General features: G+C 34.3%; 1 protein-coding gene across 4 annotated transcripts in view; it reads right to left on the bottom strand.

Moving 5' to 3' along the window:
- The window catches only part of DOCK8 (dedicator of cytokinesis 8), a 312124-nt gene that overhangs the window by 122610 nt on the left and 174208 nt on the right, over window positions 1–15306 (bottom strand). For all 4 annotated transcript variants that reach the window (XM_051962333.1, XM_051962351.1, XM_051962346.1 and 1 more), the window contains 5 exons: window positions 8697–8814; window positions 6605–6675; window positions 4566–4704; window positions 3859–3960; window positions 1946–2041 (listed from right to left, as the gene is read on the bottom strand). In XM_051962333.1, the coding sequence (XP_051818293.1) occupies window positions 1946–2041; window positions 3859–3960; window positions 4566–4704; window positions 6605–6675; window positions 8697–8814 (526 nt within the window). The remainder of the gene's footprint in view (window positions 1–1945; window positions 2042–3858; window positions 3961–4565; window positions 4705–6604; window positions 6676–8696; window positions 8815–15306) is intronic.

The following is a 15306-nucleotide window of genomic DNA, read 5'->3' as shown; positions in this document are numbered from 1 at the left end:
TGCATATATGTTTAATACTGATATTGCTTCATTGTCTATAGTATCCTTTAGCAAAATATAGTTTCCTTCCTTATCTCTTTTAATTAGATCAATTTTTGCTTTTGCTTGATCTGAGATAAGGATGGCTACCCCTGCTTTTTTGACTTCACCTGAAGCATAATAGATTCTGCTCCAGCCTTTTACCTTTACTCTGTATGTATCTCCCTGTTTTAAATGTGTTTCCTGTAAAAACATATTGCAGGGTTCTGACTTTTGATCCAGTCTGCTATCTTCCTCCTCTTTATGGGAGAGTTCATCCCATTCACATTTACAGTTAAAATTACTAATTCTGTATTTCCTGCCATCCTAATATCCCCAAATTATACTTTTCTTTTTCTTGCCCTCCTTCCCTTCTTCCCTAGTATTAAACTTATTGGTCCCACTTGCGTCACACAGCTCTCCCTCTTTAGTATTCCTCCCTCCTCCCTTTGAATCCCTTCCCCTTTCTTGTACCCTTCCCTTATTACTCTTTTTCCTTTTCCCTTCTCCTCTCCCACTTTTCAATGAAGTGAGAGAAGAATGTCTGTAAAACAAATATGTCAATTATTTTCTCTGATGAGAGTAGGATTCTAAGTTCCCTCAGATATGATAGGTTTCCTTTGCCTCATCATCGCATGTAGTTTCCCTCTTTTTATCTCCCCTTTTCCCTTTTTCTGACACTATCCCCTTTCCATTTCTACTTCCTTTTTTATGTTATATCAGTAAAATCAAATTATACATATGGTTTTTGTATATATTCACAACAGAAATACATGAACAGTGATATTATCAATCATTCATTAAACATTTATTAAATGCTTTCTACATTTACCTTTTGAAAACTTCAAGGAGTTTATATGCTATTGACTGGAGCTTTTATAAGACAAGATAGTAGCCTGATGGATAAGAAGGTCAGGGAAAGGTTTTTGTATTTGTTTTTTTATTTTTTATTTTTGGAGGCAATGAGGTTAAGCCCAGAATCACACAGCCAATAAGTGTCTGAGGCCAAATTCAAACTCAGATATTCCTAATTTCAGAGCTGATACTCTAACCATTATACTACCTAGCTATTTGTTTGTTTTTAGGACTGGGAAATTTAAGCATGTTTTTAGGCCTATGGAAAGGCTATTAGTAGAGAGAAAAGTTTAAATGTGCACCAAGGAGATGAGATGATTTTTGACACAGAATCCTTGGATTTACAGAAAGGAATGAGATCAAAGAGAGACTAACTTTCAATAACCCCTAGGGATACCTCTTTTTCTATAAAGAAAGGAAACAGAAGAGAGAAGTTATGATAATGAAAAGGCTTAGAAAATAATAGTTGTAGAGATGAGGAAGTTCATGTGAGATATTCTTAGTTTCCTAAGTGAAGTGGTCACTTACTTTAATAGTAGTAGAAAGGACAGTTGGTTAACATGACTTTTTTTTTTTTTTTGCAAAGTTTCTTAGTTTAATTGCAAGAGATTTGATTCAGGCATTTGAAACTTGCAAGGAATTTTTTTTAAAAAGATGAAACTTCAAGACTTTATGAATGCTTCATAAAGAAATTAAATTGATTAATTTTTATTTGTATTGGAATACCCAAAGCAGAGTAAATCTCTAGAAAGTTGAAGTTGGAGGCATGAAGACCTGGTTTCACTTCCTACTGCTGTCACAAAGCTGGATGACTACAGCCAAATTCTTTATCTTCCCTTTAACCTCAAGCAGCTATCCAAATCATATCTACTAAGTTATAGATTTAGGTAGTATTTATATCAGTAAAGGGACTACCCATATTGAGGGGATCATCAACAGAACACTAGTACATAAGAAACAACCAGGATTTTCATTTGTCATTTTCTACTTTAGAATAGTAATTATTTTTGACCCCCATAACAGAATTTATTGTATCTGACTCCCTATTAGCCATTTTCTTCTGGCCCCTTACCTGGGTATGGACAGAAGAAACAGCTAGGACTTCAATGTTAAATACTCCTCTATGTCCTTCAGCCCATTTAAAGGGAGGATTTTGTGGAGGAACCTTCTGTGAGAAAAGAAAAACAAGAGAAATCAATAACAATTGTCATTTCTTATTAAATGGCAGCAACATATAGAGTTACAAATATTGAAGTTTGCTTGAATAAATGACTTAAAAGAATAATAACTAAATTCAAGTACAACATTAGAAGCTGTTGGGAGATTAGGGGAGGGAAAGGAATAATCATTGATTAAGCATCTCCCACATACTATATGTATCAATTATGCAAGGGCAGCCAGGTGCCATAGTAGATAGAGTACTAGGTCTGGAGTCAGGAAGACTCCTCTTCATGAGTTCAAATCTGGTGTCAGATATATACTAGCTGTATTAAGTCCTGAGCAAATCATTTAACTATGTTTGGCTCCGTTTCCTTATCTGTAAATGAGTTGGAGAAGGAATGGCAAACTGCTCCAGTATCTTTGTCAAGAAAACCTTGAATGGGATCATATAAATGAAAAACAACTCAAACCAACCCCTCAAACATACCATACCAGGTACTATGCATAGAGTTTTACAAATATTATTTCATTTAATCCTTACAACAACCATGGGAGAAAGGAACTATTAATATTCCCATTTACAGTTGGGGAAACTGAGGCAAACAAAAGCGAAGTAATTTCCCTAGGGTCACAGAACTAGTAAATATCTAAGACTGGATTTGAACTCAGATCTTCCTTACTCCAGGTCTAGAGATTTATCAACTTTGCTACCAGCTACCTTTTTCAAGATGCTCAACATCTAATGGATAGATAACATGCAAGCAACTATGTACAAATAAAATAAATGTCTTATATAGCGTATCTAGATATCTTTCTATCTATCTAGTTTTTGGAGAATAGAAAAATATTCCCATTTCTCTTTACAAGAATTCTATCAGGAAAATGGGAAGTTGACTAAAGAGAGAGTGGAAAACATGAAATCTGTCAAAAACTCTTCCCTGGGTACCCAGCAGAGTTAGAAAGATAGAGTGTACTATTATTAAAGGGGGCCCTTTTGGAAACCATAAAGAGCTTAAATATTTTGGATGAAATTTTTATTTTATTTATTATTTATTTTTATTATTTTATTTTATTAAAGCTTTTTATTTACAAAGCATATGCATGGGTAATTCTTCCAATATTGATCCTTGAAAAACTCCTCTTCTTCCCCTCAACCCAACCCTAGTTGGCAGGTAGTCTAATACATGTTAAATATGCTGAAATACATATCAAATCCAATATATGTATACATATCTATATAGTTATCTTGTTACACAAGAAAAATCAGTTCAAGGAAGAAAAGGAAAAACTCAGAAAGAAAACAAAATGCTAGCAAATAACAGAGATAGTGAGAATGCCATGTTGTGTTCCACACTGTTCCCATGCTTCTCTCTCTGGGTGTAGATGGCTCTCTTCATCTCTGAACAAGTGGAACTGGTTTAAATCATCTCATTGTTGAAGAGTTGGGTGAAAAATTTTTTTTTAATTCATAAAATGTTGAGAGCTAAAAGGGACCTTCAATTTCAATTAGTTTAACCTCTTGTTTTACAGATGAAGAAATTGAAGCTCAAAGGGTGATTTGCTTTGAATCACAAAAGTGGCAGATATCAGAGGTGAAATTCAAACCCATGATTTTTGATTCCAAATATCTTGGATGTTCTACTTTTTCATGTTGCTTCCTGGTAGAATTCTGTATGTATATTGTTAGTGACTTCTATTTGAGGAGAAATAAATTGTGTTCAACATATCAGCATTTACAATGTTTGGCACTGAAAGGACAACATGAAAATAATCAGGTACCTACAAGAAATACATAAAGCAGTTGGAAGGAAGTTTATTGATTACCTCTGGGGAGTGCATTGAGTAGCTGGGAGGAAGTTTTTCCAAAGCAACAGGAAGACAATAAGATCCAGTTTGAAGGCGTTCATTAAAGAGAATCGGCAACCACTGAAACAGATGACATAAGGAATAAATTGTTATTTATTGTAGTTCCTCATTCTGATAACTCATCTAGCTCATAGATATTGACTAGTGTTCATCTAGACAATAATTTCTGCCAAGTTCTTTGCATTTTAAATCCCTTGATAGCTCCAAGAACAGTAATACTGATGATTCCTTGGAATGCTGCTCCTCTCTGTATTCAGAACCAAAGAAAATGTATTTTTTTCATTATTGGAAAATATTTTACCATGACAACATCAGTGTTTATTATACTTTAAAATAGTTTAATAGTACAAAAATGCCATATTATTTCCTTAATTAAAAAATTATCTTGCATGACACATCTAGATTACAACATGGAAAAGGAGAGCTATATAATGAGATTGGGCAAATGATCATTCTTCTAATATCTATTATCTGTGTGTGCCCTTTCCATTTCTGAGAATATGTCATTTGCCAAATTAAGATCATCTTGTTATTTCTGCCCTTCACTATAATAGGATCTAGGACATTTTGTTAGGAGAAGATGATATGATTTGGTTGTTGATTTCTCCAGGGATTTTGAAGGTCCAAGGAAAGTGAAATGTAAATTAGGTTTGAAATCAACTCACTGAATACCCCAGGAGACTTTCTATTGAAGTGCCTTGTTTTTGATGACAGCTGATATGATAGAATGTGAAGAGAAGATGGTGATTGACTGTGAGTTTAGCAGGTAGTTTAATTTTTACTTCTTCATAAAAATCTGGAGACCTGTTTGGAAAACACAAAGAATCAGGCATGAATGAAAATCCTTGCTATAAATTATGACTTCAAAGGTACCTCTACAACAACTCTGTCCTTGACTTTATCATTTTTCCTTTCGTTTCCCCCCCTTAGATTGTAAAGTCCTTAAGAGCAGAGGTACTATCTTTTGTTTCTTTTTATCTCTAGCACTTAGCACAGTGCCTGGCATGTAGTAGGGACTTAATAAATGTTTACAGATGATTGACTGATTTTTACAAAATTCTTTTCTTATCCTGGGAAAGCCTTGAGGGAGAGTTTATGTCTGGCTACTTTCAATTTACTAAAAAAACAGGATTCATAAACTAAAAGGTATTGCAGAAATAAAGATAATAAACTGTAAATATGTAATTAGAGTTCTTGGGTCTGATCTTTGCCTTAGTGGGCAGCGAACAAATCTGTTTTCCACCTGTGAAATAGGAATAATACAATTGGAAAACTGTTATGGAACTCTGCTCAGTATCTATTATTAAAGATTGCCTCCTGACTGTTTTTCCTACTTAAAGTTGCTTTAAAAATGAACATGGTTTTTAACTAAAGAAACAAATGAAAGATTTGAGTCTCGAACTACTTCTGCCTTTGCTTGAAAATCATGAAAATGTTTAGAAGATATACAAAAGAGATCAAAGAGAGAGAGAGAAGAGACTCATATTGATGAGATCCTGAATATTGTTTTGGATTAAGAGAAATTAAAGAATTGACCCCTCAGACAAGCAGGCAGAAGGCTCTGATAGAAATCAGTTTAGCTCCATGGTCCCACCTTCTGGGGAGGTCTCTAGTCTGAAATCCAAATTATGTCAAACCCTTGAGACCCACCCTCTGTAGAGGTCTCCAGCAGTCTCACCTTGCTATGCCCTGTCAGGAATCTGAGTCATGTCCCTGAAGTTAAATTTTCCCTATAAAAGTAAGTTGCTGCTATTCTCCTTTTAGTCAGCCGGCCATAGCACTCTGCCTCATGGTGTCTTTTTCCTTACCTCTCCCTCCATGCCTCTCCTAATTCCATTATGCTTCCCAAACCCACTTCTCCTCTTTATGACTAACTTTTTTAGGGTGATGAGTCTCTTTCAGAATTTAGCCTGCCAGCTAAGGACATGCCCCAACCTCATGGAGTGCTCGCTCTCTACTGGGTAATTGTATGTTGCACTAAGGAACTTGTCTTTCATATGCTCTTCCACTCTATTTCATATTCACCATTTCAGGTGTCTATTGTACCCTTCATTTGTCTGTAACTTCGTTTGCTAAATAAATCTACCTTTGGCCAAAGAGAATGGTCATTATGAATTCTTTACATGTCTAAACCCCAACTTTTGGTACCTGCCTCATTTGGTGACAAACCCCATGTTATAGATCATATCAATATGAACAAAAATATTTATAATAGTTCTTTTTTGTAGTGGAAAACAATTGGAAATTGAGGGGGTACTTACCAATTTGGGGAGGGAGGTTGAACAAATTATGGTATATGATTATAATGGAATATTCTTGTGCCATAAAAATGATGAAAGGGAAGATTTTAGAAAAATTTGGAAAGGCTTGGCATGAAGTGATGAACAAGCACAATAAGAAGACCAATTTATACAATAACAATATCAGTGCAATGATCAATCATAATTCCAGAGGATCAATGATGAAGCATCCTGCCCTCCTCCTAATGAAGAGGTACTTTGTTTTACTTGACTATGGTCTTTGTTTTAAGGGTTTTGTTTTTCTTTATTTTTCACCAAGTTGGAGGAAGAAGGGGAATGGTAGAGAAAATAAATCCTTGTTATTTGAAAAATAAAAGGTCAAAGAAAATAGAAGGCACAGAACATTTAGGAGAGTCAAAAATGATGAAACATCCTGGAATCACATTTTTTTAAAAAGTACTTACTTATTGTGGTATGTGACAGCTGTGTAGACTTCTTTTAAAAATTCAGGACCATTAGACTTTCCAAAGATGACCTGTGCCCCCAAATAGAAGAAATCAAGACAACAGTTACATCTATGTATAGAATGTTATCAAGACATCTTAATCATAACAAGAACAATCTATTATACTAAACTGAGAATGAAGAGTTCTAGATTCTACTCTTAGATTGCCTGATATGCAAGTACTAATCCTCTGTTTGGAATCTGGTACTTTTAAAAAATTCTCTGACTTCATTATCAAATCCTGATCTTAGACCTTTTTTTTCTTACTTTGGGAAAGAGCAGTTAATTTTCTAGGGGAAGCTAGAAGTCAGAGAGTATTCTCCCAGGAACCTTGCTTCCTTTCTGATTATCCCAAACCTTCCCCCATTACTGTATCTTTTTCTCTACCTGTTCTCCCTTATAAGGTGGTGCTGGAAAACTCCTGCCTTTTCTATGAATACAATGAGAGGCAGGAGAGATCCAACATCAGATGATGGTTCATTACTATGTGGGGAGCTAAAATAAATGAACTCAAGGAATAGCTTAATCCAGTTTAATGAGTTAATGAAAATAATTTTAACCACAGAATGTTAAAACACTTCAAATAAGCAAATCTTGGCACTCCTGATCCCTCTGAGTTCTGTGCTTTATCTATTAACAATGACTTCTCTAACTCTAATTCATTAAGGATCTGTCATTTCACTGGTATGGGTACTGGCTCTAACTGATGCAGATCAAAATCATTTTACTTTCTTTCTAAACTTAGCTAAGTTGATCTTCAGATAAGACATGGTTACTGCTGCGGAACTCTGAGCCTTTGCACTTGATTGAACCTGCTACTATCATTATTTATTATTATTATTATTCCCATTTTACAAATGAGGAAATTTAGGCACAGAGGGGTTAAGTGACTTGCCCAGGATCACACTACTGTGTGATATAAATTGAGGTTTTGTTGTGCCACAGTTCCCTTTTGATGTCCTGACCTAGTTTCCCCATTGTCTTATCTGCCTCAGATTATAACCTTTCCCTCTTAATGTTTGATGAGATAAAGGTCTATCTCAGTTGCTCTGCCCCAAAATCCCAGGCTATAATCATTCCCTCTTAAATGGTTGATGAGATAAAGGTTTTATATCTTTAGGTTATGGTCATTCCTTCTTAATGTTTGACAGGATAAAGTTTTATCCATTTTAGACATCATTAGAATATCAGTAACCTCTCCAGTACCTCCCTCCATTGTGTCATACTAGGTGCCTCCCCCCCATTAGGTTATCCCCATCCAGGTTCTTGTTATCCTATAAAAAAGCCTCTCTCTGATACTAAGTGCTGGATTCTTTGAGACCATGGTCTCTTCCAGCCCTGGGACCAAACATGGATCCATTGGTCCCAGTGCATCTCTCCATTTAATAAACTGTTGAATTGGTGTCTAATTTCTGTCTTGCTCAGTTTCTCCGGCATTACAGTTTGACTAATTTCAAGTCCAGGGCTCTTGCTACCTGTACCACCTGTCCTCCTATAAGGGATAGCATCAGTTTCAAAGTTAATACTATCTGGTTTCAAGGTCTGAGTCTGGCTATATGACCCAGGACAAGTCATTTAATGTCTTGGTGATCCAGACAATTCTCTCCAAATTTAATACATTGGTAGACAGGTGGAGATTGCTCATTTGAAGCTCCCTGTATTGATAAAATCAGAGGTCCAGTCTATGCTATCCACATTGACCAATTGATGAGAATGGGCCTTGGATCAATGGACACTATGCCCACTTTAGAAAGCAGCTTTAGAGGTAGGTGATATTCCAAATAGTGGCCTTTGACTCTTGTGTGAGGAATGCAACTTTTATCTTCTGCTGCTTGTGGGGAAAAGTTTCTGTCCACCATCTTCACAATGAAGGATGAATGGCTTATAGTTAAGAAATTGGCCCTTTTGGTACTTTAGAAGTTAGTCAGTATGCATGTCATGGGGACACAGTTCTGGGGTCTCTATTTACAATTGAAATTCACAAGGGGATTTTGGTGCTGTTTTGTTTTTTGCCTATTCTGTCTTATGGTAATCATTTATTTTCCCATTACCGGCATAGCACTGTTAGCATCTTCTCCACACATAAATTGGATCTTAATTGTAATATTCCTTGCAGATGCTACTTTGTTAGCAAAGTTGAGCCTCTGTGGGTAGACAAAGAGAAGATTTCTGGAAAAGAAAAATAGGAAAAGATAAATGAGGGAGAAGGGACTGAGGTTTGATGATAGTACTTGAGATTTTGTAGAGACTTTAACTCAAAGAAGAAATAATCCTTGCAAAAGGGCTATTCTTTATTGTTATGAATTCTTTAAAAAAAAATGGAGCCTTTTCTTTGTAAGAACTGTCATAGAAGAATGACAAGAACATGCAGTGACTACAACATTGTGAATGAATGGATCACTAACAGGAAGCTAAAATCCTAATGATGGAAAAATCAGTGAAAATCCTAGGAAAAAAAAAGTCATGAACCACCCCCCAATCAACAAGTGATTGTTAAGTGCCTACTCTTTATCTGAATCACATCACTGTTGAAAAGAGCCACGGTATAATCTTACTCTTGCTATATACAATGTTCTCCAGGTTCTACTCATTTCACTTAGTATCAATTCATGTAATCTCTTCAGGCCTTTCTGAAATCATTCTGCTGATCACTTCTTATAGAACAATAATATTCCATAATATTCATAAACCATAATAACTTATTCAGCCATCTTCCAACTAATGGGCATCTCCTCAATTTTCAGTTTCTTGCCACTACAAAAAAGGGCTTCTACAAACATTTTTGCATGTGGGTCTTTTCCCCTTTTTTTATGATTTCTTTAGGAGATAGGCCCAGTAAGAGACGTTGATGGATCAAAGGGAATGCCCAATTTAATAATTCTTTGGGCATAGTTCCAAATTGTTCTCCAAAATGGCTAGTTCAGTTCTCGACTCCACCAACAATGTATTAGTGTCCCAGTTTTCCCATATCCCCTCCAACATTCATTATTTTCTTTTCCTGTCATCTTATTAGACAATATGATAGATGTATAATGGTACCTCAGATTTGTGTTAATTTGCATTTCTTTAATCAATAGTGATTTAGAGGAAAACATCTTCACAGTTAAAGGTTCTGATAAAGGCCTCATTTCCAAAATATATAGAGAATTGACTCTAATTTATAAGAAATCAAGCCATTCTCCAATTGATAAATGGTCAAAGGATATGAACAGACAATTTTCAGATGATGAAATTGAAACTATTTCCACTCATATGAAAGAATGTTCCAAATCACAACTCTGAGATACCACTACATACCTGTTTTGGGTGTGTGATTGGTATAGCACTGAATAAGTAGATTAATTTAGATAGTATTGTCATTTTTATTATATTAGCTTGGCCTACCCATGAGCACTTGATATTTTTCCAATTGATTAGATCTGACTTAATTTGTGTGGAAATTGTTTTGTAATTGTGTTCAAATACTTCCTGATTTTGTCTTGCCAGGTAGACTCCCAAATATTTCATATTATCTACAGTTATTTTACATGGAATTTCTCTTGGTATCTCTTCTTGCTGAACTTTGTTGGTAACATATACAAATGCTGATGATTTATGTGGATTTATTTTGTATCCTGCAACTTTGGTAAAGTTATGAATTGTTTTTAGAAGTTTTTAGTTGGTCCTCTAGAATTCTTTAAGTGTACTATCATATCATCTACAAAGAGTGATAATTGATTTCCTCATTGCCTACTCCAATTCCTCTAATCTCTTTTTCTTCTCTTATTGCCAAAGCTAACATTTCTAATACAATATTGAATAGTAATGGTGATAGGGGCAAACTTGTTTCATTCCTGATCTTCCTGGGAATGGTTCTAGTACCATTTTTGGTTATGATGCTTGCTTGCTGATGATTTTAAATACATGCTACTGATAATAGACATAATACACAAATATATATACATATATATACACATATATATTTATATATGTGTGTATATATATACATATATATATATATATATATATATATACACCTATACCTATGCCTATCTGCAAAAAAAAAACAAAACATTTATATGTATATGAGATTGTTCAAAATCAATTGTTCTTTGTTATGCTAAAGAAAGGTTGTTTATTGCTACAGGAGAAGTTACTGTGGAATTATGAAATATTGGAAGACATTACACTGGCTGGTGGTGATAGAATTTTCTTTTCTGTAAAATTTAATAAAATGGTAGACAAATATTTTTCTGGACAGATAAAGTGACAGAGACTATGCCTAGACAGATAGTTAGATTTTGGACAAACAGATAAGGAGATGAGGAAAAGGGCATATTGGGAGCAAAGGTAAAGAGATCTGGCTAAGTAGGATTTTATTTGACATACCTTTCAAAAGAATGAAAACAAGCTTTGTCTTGAATTGTAATTCTTATATCTTGGGCAATGAATGTTTTATTTGTAGACTATGGAGATATGTTCCTGATGGGACTTAAGATTAAAATAATTCTGCTATTGATTAAATACAGTGGAGCACCTTCATGGCACCAGTAATCAAGAAATTAGAGCAATCCTATTTATGGAAACCTATCAGTTTGTTTGTTTTTTTCAAATAATCATAGGTTCACCCTAACTATTTTGGCTGTTTCAAACCACTGTTGATTTTTCTCTCCAGTCCCTTCTGCAGATACAAAGTGTGAGAATAAACAAGATTTTTACAGATGTGAAAATTTAGCAAGATTGACTAAGTGAACAAGATGCTTTTAATTCAAAAATAGTTTAAAAAAAAAAAAGGTTGGTGGAGCTCAAAAATTAGGAAAAAAAAAGAATCCTTGTTTACATATTTTGGATTTAACATATATTGTAACATATTTAACATGTATTAGACTACCTGCCATCTAGGGGATGGGGTGGGGGTAAAGAGGGAAAAATTGGAACAGAAGGTATTGCAAGGGTCAATGTTGTAAAATTACCCATGCATATGTTTTATTAAAAAAAATTTTTTTTAAAGGAAAAAAAAAGAATCTTAGGCTTTTAAGCTAGATAAGGGACCTTAGTGGTCTAACCCATCTTGCAATCTTTGGTAGCTGGTTTGACACTATGAGAACCAACATCAAGTGAAGGGAAATTTATCATTTGTGATATGATATCTTTAATTCGAAACTAAAACAATCTACAAACCTGAATGCCCTACTACATACAAATAACTATACACACTAGGACTATAAGGACCTCAGATCCTTGTTAGACTTTGTCCAAATCCTTCATTTTAGAAATGGATAAACTGAGGACTATTATTAGAGAGTAATACATTGTATACGCACACAGCTGTGGAAATAATCCTCCTAAGGCACAGGTCCAACATATCATTCACTCTTCTGCTCAAAATCTTGTCATGACTCTCCATGCCAAAGAATGAAATACCAACTCCTTATCCTGATATTTAAGGCACTCCTCAATCTGGCTCCTGTCCAGCAGTTACCAATTTAGTTTTATTTCATATAATTTCTTTTACAAATTCTTTATTTCAAACAAATTGGACTATGAGTGATTTCCTAAACTTGATATTCCATTTCCCAGTGTGCGAATCTACTGCCATCTCACACTCATCTTTCAGCGTTATTTTCTTCAATTCAATTTAGTAGATTATAGACAAATGTCTCTTTAGGCATGTCAAGCGTTACAAAGAAGTAGATCTTGACTCATTCCTTAAAGAATTTTGGATAGACAGAGACGAACACAACATGAACAATTCTTACATTTTGAAGTGTTTTATTTGTAGACTTCAGGAATATGTTACCCAGTTGATAATGTTTTCTTCTTTAATGTGGTACTTATTTTTAAGTATAAAGTAAGCTCCTTGAGGGCAGAAATTGTTTTCTTTTTGTCTAGAAAGACAATCTAAGGACTGTTCCAGTTCTTATCCAGTGGCTTAGATGTAGTAAGTGATTAATATATATTTGTTGAATTGCACTGAACTGAAGAATCCAAAGTCACATAACAAAATAGAGATATAACTGAGACAATGCTTCTTCAAAGGATGATTTTCTACATAATTACAATATGCTGTACACTTCCAAAATTTTATATAACACATAATTAATAGAGATGAACATTGGCTGATAGTACACTTCTAGTCCATTAAGAAGTCAAAACAAAGGTGAAATGAAGTGGAAAATCCTAATAGGGTTGTACCTTGGTTGAATCTTGGGAATCAGAAGATCTGAGTTTTAATTCAGCATTAGACACTTATTAGCTGAATGACCTGGGGTTCTAAAGAGTTTGAAAATATTTTAATAAAGCAATGGTCCCTGATGAGAGCAACAACTTTTGGCTTTCAAAAATGTCTGCTCTTTACAGGAAAAGATAATGACGAATGTTGGAGAGGATGTGGAAGAACTGGGACACTAATACATTACTGGTGGAGTTGCGAGCTGATCCAACCACTGTGGAGAACAATTTGAAACTATGCTTAAAGGGTTATCAAACTGTGCATACCCTTTGATCCAGCAGTGTTTCTCCTGGGCTTATATAACAAAGAGATCTTAAAGGAGGGAAAGGGACCCAGACCTACATGTTCAAAAATGTGCAGCCCTTTTTGTAGTGGCAAGAAACTGGAAATTGAATGGATGCTCATCAGTTGGAGAATGGCTGAATATTATATATGAATGTTATGGAATATTATTGTTCTATAAGAAATGATCAGAAGGATGATTTCATAGAGGCCTGGAGAGATTTACATGAACTGATGCTAAGTAAAATGAGCAAAATCAGGAGATAATTGTACATAGCAACAAGAAGATTATACAATGATCAATTCTTTTGGATTTTCAAAAAGTTTGAAAAAAACTCTTTTCAAAAAGACATGAATCAGGCCAATTCCAATGATTTTGTGATGATGAGAGCCATCTATACCCAGAGAGAGGACTGTGGAAAGTGAGTGTAGATCACAACATACATTTTCATTCTTTTTGGTTTTTGCTAGCATTTTATTTTCTTTCTAATTTGTTTTCCTTTTTGATCTGATTTTTCGTGTGCAGCAAGATAATAAGATAACATTTTTACCATGTTTAACATACATTACTTCCCATCTGGGGGAGGTGGTGAGAGAAGGTGGGGGGGGGGGAATTGGAACAAAAGGTTTCTCAAGAATCAATATTGAAAAATAATCCTTGCATATGTTTTGAGAATAAAAAACTTCAATTAAGAAAAAATCTGCTCAATTCATTGAACATTTTTTGCAAAAATGTGGTCCTTGTGTTTAGTATAATATAGATATTTGTGATTCACATAATTCCAGAACATTTAATGATCAAATACTATGAGCACACATTTTAATAGCACTTAACCCAATATTCTACCCAAAAGCTGCTTCAAAAATAAAAGCAAAGAAACTTCCTAAAACTGAAATTATTTAAAACAAAAACAATAATTTTTAAAACTACATTTTTAAGGGTACTTGAGGACAAACATTTCTATTATGTTTGGCTTCTCAGTTATTACAATTTAAATGTCATTTTATGTGACTTTATATAACATTATTATTGATGATAATAATTTCTACCTTTTGAATTCCTCTTCTAGACTTGATAAATATGCACTCATTAAATAACAATACTTTGTGTTATACTTATTGAGTGCCTTTCATCATAGCCACTTCACATGCCAAGCTCATTACCACATCAATCCTGATGACATTTCTATTAGGTAGGTAAAAGTTTTGCTGAAGTAATGAATTGAACCAGCTACACCCAGCGAAAGAACTCTGGGAAATGAGTATGAACCACTACATAGAATTCTCAGTCCCTCTATTTTTGTCCGCCTGCATTTTTTATTTCCTTCACAAGCTAATTGTACACTTTTTCAAAGTCCGATTCTTTTTGTACAGCAAAATAACTGTTTGGACATGTATACTTATATTGTATTTAATTTATACTTTAACATATTTAATATGTATTGATCAATCTGCCATCTGGGGGAAGAGTTCGGGGGGAAGAGGAGAAAAACTGGAACAAAAGGTTTGGCAATTGTCAATGCTGCAAAATTACTCATGTATATAACTTGTAAATAAAAAGCTATAATAATAATAATAAAATAACTCTGGACAAAAATTTAAAAAAAAGTTTTGCTGAAAGTTAGATCTTAGAGAAAAAAATCATTCGGCCCACTGAATATTGTTGAGCCTCAAAAGGCAAAAATTGAAAGATTTTAGGAAGTACAGAGATTTCTATAAAATCCACTTATTTATTTAAAGAAAAGCCAATTTATTTTAAGTTTAAAGGCATTATTCATGGAAAGAGAGGGGACATGGATGGTTTTATTATAATCAGCTTCCCATTTAGTTTATTCCTATGGAAAGGCCTAGAATATGAACTAGTACCTTTTGTTGCCTAGGGTGACTTAAGGAGTATCAGGAGGGGTCCCTAGACATCTCTCCTATATTTTCAGACAGCTCTCTCAGACTACAAATTACAGAGGAAATATCTGCTTTGGTAGGAGCTTTCTCATTAGATATTCCATGAAATCATATTACAAGATCCAGTCCAAAACAATATACTGCAAAGTATATTCTATTGCAAGTAATTTTATTAATGAAGAGATGCACTCATTTAAAAGAAATGAACAAATATCCTGATTTAAAAGATAAGTATCTTCAGAAGACATTAAGGAGACTATCAGCCA

The sequence above is a fragment of the Antechinus flavipes genome, chromosome 1 (assembly GCF_016432865.1).
Source record: "Antechinus flavipes isolate AdamAnt ecotype Samford, QLD, Australia chromosome 1, AdamAnt_v2, whole genome shotgun sequence".
NCBI lineage: Eukaryota > Metazoa > Chordata > Mammalia > Dasyuromorphia > Dasyuridae > Antechinus > Antechinus flavipes.
Note: the sequence above shows the minus strand (reverse complement) of the source record. Positions and strands in the feature narration are given on the sequence as shown.